This window comes from Melanerpes formicivorus, unplaced genomic scaffold (assembly GCF_026170545.1).
Source record: "Melanerpes formicivorus ecotype bairdi unplaced genomic scaffold, bMelFor1.0.p_v2 SCAF_12, whole genome shotgun sequence".
Taxonomy (NCBI): domain Eukaryota; kingdom Metazoa; phylum Chordata; class Aves; order Piciformes; family Picidae; genus Melanerpes; species Melanerpes formicivorus.
Window position 1 is genome coordinate 1,791,027 of NW_027142364.1, and position 9,123 is coordinate 1,800,149.

General features: G+C 43.2%; 1 protein-coding gene across 1 annotated transcript; it reads left to right on the forward strand.

The window, feature by feature from the left end:
* Positions 1-3,237: 3,237 nt before the first annotated feature.
* LOC137444682 (transmembrane 4 L6 family member 1-like) lies at positions 3,238-8,690 on the forward strand. The gene is made up of 5 exons (XM_068145696.1): positions 3,238-3,471; positions 5,256-5,336; positions 5,424-5,572; positions 7,174-7,354; positions 8,132-8,690. The coding sequence occupies exons 1-5, from the start codon at positions 3,295-3,297 to the stop codon at positions 8,144-8,146; spliced, it is 603 nt and encodes a 200-aa protein (XP_068001797.1). The 5' UTR covers positions 3,238-3,294; the 3' UTR covers positions 8,147-8,690.
* The last annotated feature ends 433 nt before the right edge of the window (positions 8,691-9,123 follow it).

The window sequence follows — 9,123 nt, forward strand, 5'->3', positions numbered from 1 at the left end:
CACCATTTTAGGGATAGACTTTGAAATACGGAAGGCAAACCTGTGTGCAAATGCTGCAGTCCAAGGCAAACTCACTCATGACAGTTTTCACCCACAGGCTGTGGGAGAAATAGAAGTCAAATCTGTCTTCTGCCCTACTTTTGTCACATTAATGTTGTTGCAAGAAGTGATGAATGTAGGCTACATCATGGCATTTATATGTCACCAGAAAGCGGGGGTTTTTTGAAGTGGTTATTTTGACTGTGGAATGCTACAGTGGCATTGCAAGTCTAGGGTCAGTAATAGTTGTTCTTAAGTAAGGTTTATGGGCTCTTTAGAGCAAGGAATTTCTGTGGGCTCATTTAGTGGTGGCTCTGCCCTAACTGCTTCTGAACCTCCAGGCTGGTTGGTTAAGTGTCCAAACTGCTTTTGTTTCATCACTGCTGACTCCTCCTTAGGTCAGCATTATTAATAATAAATCTTCTCTATATGTGTTGATGAGTGTTGTTGCATTCAAATGCATGTGCTTGCTTCAAGGTGACTTCTTCTATGGTTCAGAACAGAGTTCCATCTCAGAGTGATGGCAGAGGTAGCCAGCAAGTATGTCCATATGCATTACAGCTGCCTAAGGGGTGATTGAGTTTATGTTCACTGATGTGTCTCATGGCAACAGCTGGTTGCTTCCTCTCAGAAGTAGTTCATTAGTTCATCTGAGGAGCTGTCTTGTAATTAGTAAAGATAATCTGGAAACTTTCTTCTGGCCAGGGCCAACAGACTGTAGACACCAAGGTCTTCAGGGAAGCAATTTCCTCTCATGACTGTCCAGATGAACTCCACTCATTGATGTGCACTTGTGAGGTGTTGTGTCTGAGAACAATTAGAGTTACAACATAGTGTTTTTGTGGACAGTAGCTGGAAAACATGATCAGTAGATCACTTGGATGTGGAGAATGGATGGTAGCATGGATGGGCATATCTCCATTTGATTAAAGGGAAGATGTGTGTTCCTAAGGTCCCTGAGAGCTGTCTAAAGAGCTGGCCAAGAGGCTCCCCTTAGTTTAGCTAACAGGTGACTGCAGGTTTATCATACTTTCCCAGCCGTTGTCTGAGCTACTATTTGCATCTGTGAGCAGTAACCCACTAAACAGTGAGAGAAGAGCAAATGAGAACAGCTTGTGAGGGCATCATGTGTCAATTCATGGATTAAGCTGCCCAGTCTTTCCAAATGGTCTGTGCATCCCACGAGATGATTTCCCATCCACAGCCACGGTGCAGCCTCCCTGTGCTCCCACCAGAGGCACGTTTCAAACCCACCATGCCTTCCAGAAACTCACCCCTGCTCACTTGGAGCAGCAACAGGAGGATTTATGGAGCAAACAGGCACGAGAAACAAACAAGCTCAGTATTTTTGTGATCTGCATGATGATGTAGTAGAGTGATCAGAACTGCTGTTGTGCTGTTTGGGGGGCAAGCTTGGTGATAACTGCAGACTGCAATGCCCCATGTGCTTGGTAATGGACAAAGCTGATTTTTAATTAGAGGAAGTTCTTGATTATGTGACAATTTTGTATCAGGTGCTGTGCTTAGAGAACACTTATACAGGTTATAAATAGAACAGCTTTTAAATCTATTTCTCAGTGGCCATCTGTACAGTGTGGTGGCTGGGGGGAGGGAGAGTGTTGGGCAGTGGTTTTTGAGGGGGAGTGGTTTGGGGTTTTAGCATAACACAATAAAGGGAGGTTTCAGTTGAGCAGCCGTCTCCATTTCCTCCAGAGGAAACTTGCAGGATGATGTTTGTGCTTGGTTTAGTCACCAGAGGTGAAGTGCACAATAATAGTAAGCCTGTGTTTCTACAATTGGAGGATATTTCTCATAGTGAAGGAAGTCTCCAAGGTCAAGAGCTACAATACCCGGAGAAGTTACATCACAACCCCACATCTGCTCAAGTCTGCTCTTTTCCTGCACCCACCCTCCCATCCCCTTCCTTTTAGCAGGAGCTCTCTCTCTCTCTCTCTCTCTCTCTCTCTCTCTCTCAGCTTAAGTGTTGCTCACGTCACCTGCAAGAACACCATGGATCTGTTTTGGACTTCTGTTTACAGTGCAATAATAAATAATACAACCCCCCCTTCTTGGAAATGAAAAACAGGAGTGAGTATTTCTCCCCCTAAATAACTGGAAAAGTCTCACTAGAGTCTTCTTATATCCTGTCCATTCCCAAACTCAGTTTGTCTAGCTGCTGGTTTTGCAATGACAGTTACATTGTGTGATGATGATGGCAATAGCACCACCTCCCAAATCTAGTCTGGGCCTGTGCATTTCTGAGTTCACCTCTATCATGGGATGGTAGTGGGCAGCTCAAGTCTCTGTGTTGAGATGGATGTGTATGGTGAGGGAATCTTTTGGCTACTGAGAAAAAATTGCATGAAAGGGAGGCTGGAGCTTCATTTTTCCAAGTCACTTTCCCTCCCTCTGTTTACTATGCAAATTAATGTTACAGGTACATGCAACACAGTCTGGAAACCCCTGGCATGATACAATTCTCTCTGTTTGGGGCTGGGGATTTTATGTTTCTACAGATGAAATTCCAGTTCAAGGACTGTATTTTATAATCCTCTTTTTGAAGCAGCATTTTTTTTAGCAGTGTTTGCTTGGTTTTGCTTTAACAAGTGGCTATTAAATCTAAATCCAGGGTGTCCAGGACATTCCTTAGAAGCCTACTTCTCCATTTTATTTGTTTTCCAACCTCTTAATCCATTCATCAACAGGACAGCAAAGTGAGAGCTTGCTCTACATACTCCTCATTGCTGTATCCTTACTATTTATACCCAAAACTCTGACTCAATGCTGTTGAAGTATCTGAGTCTTTCCCTGGCTTCAGGTTGTTCTGAATCAGTCTATAAACCTAAAACTCAAAGCTGCTTCTAACAAAGAAAACAACCCCCTTTTCTCCCCTCTTCAGCTCCCAACACTACTTGTGGTTTAAGCATGTTGTTCATGTCTAATCATGTTCACTGGTGACAATTCCAAGCACACATATTAGAGGGGAATTACCTAGCATTCAATATTTCCTTGGTTGCATTTGGCTTGACAGCAATTAGGGCATTTAACAGGGGTGGTGGCGTTCTGCCATCCCTGCTCCCTCACTCTGCAATTGGGAATGGTGGTTATGGAGAGGTGTGAACGTCACCCAGGTTAGCCAGGTAAAGCCTGGGTATTTAAGGAGGCGAGGATAAAGGCTGGTCTTCTTTTAGGCGGGGACAGGTATGAGATAGGTTGTGTTGGACTAGTGAAGGAAGGGTTTGTGCAGCTGAGGCCATGTGTTTTGGAAGGTTTACTAGGTGTGTTGGGTATAAGTTGCTCATCCTTGCCTTGCTCAGCATCGTGGCCAACGTTTTACTGTATTTTCCCAATGGTGAAACAAGATTTGCTTCAGAGAATCGTCTTGGCAAATACGTGGAGTGCCTTCATGGCATTCTAGGTGGAGGCATCTTGGTAAGTAATGAGCTAGCAAGTTTCTTTTAGGTTTATTTTGGAGCTACTTGGTCTTGCTGTTCCTCTGGCAGTTACATTGATTTATTGATTAAATATCAAGAGGAATCTCTGAAGTATCAAAAGAAATTAGCTACATTACTTTGTAATTATTATTAGTTCCTATTACCAGTTATTTTCTGCAATAATATGATACTTTAAAGCTGAGAAAATGATAGGGCTCTAGGTCACAAAATCCAAATGCAAAACTGGAACCAAGCCTCTCAGCAGGACATGGTTTGTGTAAAGGGTTGAATCTTACTTTTTTGTTATGTTATTGAGCTATTCTCCTTTTGAATGTCCCTAGATAACCTGCATTTAGTTACAATTCCTTAATTTCCACTATCTGAGATGTTGAGAGTTGTTTCTGTGCTTAGCTCTTTATTCAGAGAAATCAAGTGGCAGTTACCAGAGCTTTGCACTTGAGCAGCAGCAAGGGATGAAGAATGTGTTAATCTGAAACTGTTCTTTTCTCCCTTTTCAATTTTGTGAACCACATTGTAGCATATTTAAGCTCCTGACTTCAGGCTTCCTCTTCCATTTGCTTTTAAAAGTCCTCTTAGAAATAGGCTACAGATCTCAAGGTGACTGCAAATCTCAGGTTGAAGATGATTGCATGGAAAGCCCTCCACCTTGTGAGATGTGCTTGTGTCTGTGCTACAGCTCTGCCACAAGGACTGGCAAAGACTGAGCTTCACACACAGGAACAGAAGTGAAATCAGTGGAACTGCTCCTGGAACATAGTTGTACAGCCTCTGCTGGATGTGCAGCATTGGGACTAAGCAATAGGTTTGACTAAGGGCTGACAAACATGTGACTGTTCAGCTGAAGAGGTTTTATTTTGGTATCTTGTGGAGTAATCTGTGCAGTTTGCAGGTAGCACATTGCTCTTTCCTGTAGGTTTTTGCAATGTACTCCTGGGCGTAGAGTTGGTGGGAGAGGATACTCTATTAAATCAAAATTAAATTCAACTAGATTAAATGAAATTAAAATCCTTGGTTTTATGCTAGAAGCTCTGGAGTAGGGATGATTTACATTTCTCACAGATAGCTTCTGCTTTGTTGCTTTGCATTTCTGCCACTGGCAACTGGTTGTGAAAACCTAGAAAAAGCTGAATAATTATAATGAGATGTTTTCCTGAACTGGGCAAAATGTTCCTAGACTTTCTACTCTAGTCAGACTGGTTTGTCACAGGACCAGTGGTGACTACTCTTCAGTAATTAATATGTTGGTGGTAGTTGTTTTTTTAGCAAATACTTATGAAAGACTTACCTTGGAGTCTTCATTTGGCAGCAAATGAATGCTTGGGGTTTCTTGGTTTGGTTTTGTCTGCTTTGGTTTTGCTTTTTTGTTGTTTTTCCCCTTTGTTTTTGTTTTGTTTGGGTTTTGTGTTTGTTTGTTTCCCCAAAGCATTTTATTTGCAGGATACAGCCTTTAGTGTGGAGAAAAGCTTGTAAAGCTGAAGTGCTTTAAATTGCAGCAATACCACAGCAGGCTTTTTGTGCACTTAAGTGCTGTGTATACACAAAGTGGAAATAGAAATATACCTATCCTGGTGTTGGGGCTGCTTGACATCATTAGCCAAGATGCTGACTGCTAAACAGGAGTAAAACTGAATCATCTACCCAGGCTGCTCCCCTCTCCCCTGCTCAGCAGCAATATTAAGGAATGGAGTGTGAGGACTGTGTTTTATCTGCCCTGTCTGTGCAACAAAACGTCTCCATGTGGTTTGTTTGCTCCATCCCCAGGTACTCATCCCAGCTATAGTGTTCATTGTGCTCCAAAAGGATGGCTGCTATGGCTACGAGAACTGTGGGAAGGGCTGTGTGGTAAGTGAGCCTTCATGCCCCAGTCCCAGGTAATCCCAAAGACAAGGTGATGGCTTTTGGAAGTTCAGGTCTATGTTTGCTGTGCAGGTGCTGTCCACAGTTGTGGCATCCTTGATTGGGCTCCTTGGTTCTGGATACTGTATCATCATTTCAGCACTCGGCTTGTCTTATGGACCATATTGTTATACTCGCCTAGGAAGGAACTGGATCTATCCTTTCACTGAATCCTCTGGAGGGTAGGTTGTCTGTTCATGAGGATGTTGCATCTTTCCCCATGTACATATGGTTTTACTCCAGTACCTTGCAGATATACCAAGTAACCTTACACCAAGATCCATTCACAAGCGTTTGCTTCTCACTCGCTAAGAACTAAAGAGATGGCATCAGTTTCCCACACTGATGTGGTTTGAAGCCGAAGCAATGTCAAGCCTCTGTCCTACAAAAAGGGATCTGAACACATGTACAAATAGGTAATAATTCTATAGATCATATAAAGTTCAAGTCCATAAACATCCCTAATGTCAAGTTGTAGGACTTGGACAGATTTCCAAACTATGACTTGTGGTCGTTATGAAATTTGTCTGATGCTTTGTGAGGCTTGCTTCTGAAGTGGCTTTGCCTCTTTGTAAACTGGCATCATACCTTAGAATGTGCTGGGTTGGAAGAGACCTCTAAAGCTCATCTAGTCCAACCACTCTGCAGTAAGCAGGGACATCCTGAACAAGATCAGGTTGCTCAGAGCTGTATCAAGCCTGACCTGGAATGTCTCCAGCAATGGGGCCTCCACCACCTTCCTGGGCAACCTGTTCCAGTGTTCCACCACCCTCATGGTAAAGAACTTCTTCCTGATGTCCAGTCTAAATCTACCCTTCTCTAGTTTCAAACCATTGCCCTTTGTCCTAGGGCTACATGCCCTTGTAAACAGACCCTCCCCAGGTTTCCTGTAGCCGAGGTGTGTGCTGTTCCCCATTAACCCCCACAAATCCTGTCAGTTGGAAGAGGCTTTGCTTTGGCTCATGACATGCTTTTACAGCGTCTGTGTGCTTGGCAACTTTGAGGCTGTTTCTGGTAACAGTTTATGGCCAATGCCAGGCAGGTTGAGAAGCCACATAAAGCTCCTTTGCAGCAGAGAGTTTGAATTTTACATTCTCCCAAGAGGGAACGCTCCTTCTCCCTCACTCCCCCTCAGCTGTGACTGAATATAGAGTTAAGTCCTTGCTGAATGCTCATCAGTGCTGATGTTCTGAAGATGTGGATGAAGAGTAACAGCTGGAATACTGCAGTACCCTTCTGAACTTGTTCTGTATTTTCCTCTTCCGGAGTAGGTGGGTGAGGGCCCAAAGGCACAAGCGTCTCCCTCACTGGAGATATTCCAGACTTGTCTGGATGTGTTCCAGTGTCATATGGTGTAGGTGATCCTGCTCTGGCAGGGGGGTTGGACTTGGAAGATCTTTCAGGGTCCCTTCCAGCCCCTAACATTCTGTGATTCTGTGACCCATTTGCCACAGATAGGTAACTGCTGTCTTCAGAATAAAGGCCTGGTCCTGAGAAGCTCTCTGGTTGTTTTGAGTAGAGCCTTGCTCTTTCAGTCTTCTCTCTGAGTAATAGAAGATTCTACAATGAAAGCTAAGATATTTTATTTTCCAAGGAGAAATTAAAACCTAACAAGTGTATAGTTGAGAGTACAACACATTCTTAAACAGAGCAAGCATTGTGTGGAGTAAACCATTGCATTTTCTATCCCCATTTAGAGTGATTATCTTCAAAGCAGTTACAGACTAGATATAATTTGATTCTAGTGTCACAATGTTAATGTGCTTTTAATTGCTGGGTACAGGTACCTGCTTGATTACAACAGGTGGGCTGAATGTCAAGAACCTCGAAACATCGTGCAATGGAACATCACTCTCTTTTCCATCCTCCTTGTCTTGGGAGCAATAGAGTTCATCCTCTGCTTCATACAGATCATCAATGGCGTTCTTAGCGGACTGTATGGAGCATGCTGCCGTCATGAGGAGGTGAGCTGTTTGTACTTAGAAGCACTCAGGGGAACAGGAAACTATTGTTACTGATGCTACTGAGAAGTCTTACTCAGCAGCTAATTTTTAGGTATTCTTAAGCAGCAATTCAGTGGACAACTATTTTATTTTCTTTTGGGTAGCCCTTTTGTGTTTAGCATTTCCATGTAGTATTTGACCACATGGATTCAGCTGATTGCTCAGCTGTCACTGTGAAGTTAGTCTGCACAAGAGCTGCAAGGCCTTCTTTGCCCTCTATGACCCTTGCATTCACCGGCGCTTCAATACAGATCTCCTGGTGGTGGTCCTTGCTGTAGCCTAAGCCATAGTGGCACAACGTGGTGCAGTTCTGCACAGAGCTAACAAAACCTGCAGACAGAGCCAAAGGGATTTTTTTCAAGGTGGGGCTTTGTTGTTTTTTTTTAGAGTGATGAAGAACTTCCCCCAAATTTCTTTGAAGTCTTGTTAGAAGTCTTGTTGAGCACGTTATTAAAAGCAGTATGGTAGTGGCAGTGTTGGAATTGCAGTGGCTTAGGGTATGATTGCCACACACATTATGGCTAGGGATGTTTCACATTTTAATGGATGTGGTTGAACGTTGGGGCACTTTCAAAGCTGTTACTGTCTTCTCATTTCTGTCTTCCATGCTGTAACTTCAGTATAAAAGAGCATGCTAAGGTTATCTAAATGTGGTCAGGTTCATTTTAGGTCTTATAGTTGGCTACAATATTAACATTCTTCCCCTTAATGTTTCTTTGTTTTTTGTTCCTCCCACAGACCTATGGTTGCTAGGAACCTGACAGTGCATTGACTTCGGTGTATGTGTGTGGAGTATTGAGTATTCTGTGGTTTGGTTTATTTTTTTACATTCCATGCATTCCAAAATGCACATTGTTTGTTGTCAAACTGTGCTCTTGCCACCACCTTACCTCACTTAGGGCCAGCCCTTGTTTGCTGGAATCATATGGAGGTTTTCCCACTGACCTGCCTGTATCTAAAGGCAAAATGAATCCTGAGTCCCTTTGGTTCATTTCATCTTAGTACAGGCAACTACCTAAACATGTGTGACTAAAGATGTTGTTGGTTTGGTTTTTCTTTCTTTCAACTGACACAGCAGCTCCATCCTTTAGGCTGTTTTCCCAATAAAGTTGCACTTCCATTCTAATATTGGAATGAACACAAACCCGTTCTAGTCTGGCCTGCATATAAATGAATGGTCAGCTGCAGCAAAAAGAAAGCAGCAGTAAAATGTGGATGATTGGAGGCAGACTTCACCTTTTCAGATTTTTTTTCTGATCATCTCCCATATTTCACAAATAAAGATTTGTATTACAAATACCCAGCAGGTGTCAGTGATTCTTTTCCCTGCCCATGCTGAAACACTGCTTTCCTGTTCTTAGAGTAAAGCACAGTGGTGGCAGGAGAACATGAATACAAAAGCTGTCAGGTCATAATCTTGTTTTCCTCTCCAGCAGACTCCCTGAGGGTGAGAACTACTTCATTATTTGGTTTAGATAATTTAGCTGAGCCAGGCACTTGTGCATTAACAGAAGTATGATAGGTCAAGGACAGCTCTATGACAGACACAGCCACGTTAGTGGAGTCTTAGTGCTGGGTCTGGGCTAGCAGCTCATTACTGATGGCCGTTCCAGGACTGGAGGGAGATTTTTGTGCAGTTGAGCCACAGCTCTGTGTCCTCTCCTGCTCTCCCAAGGTGAGCTTACCTCCTGACTGCTGAGAGTCTTGAGACAAAATGTGAGTCTATGTCC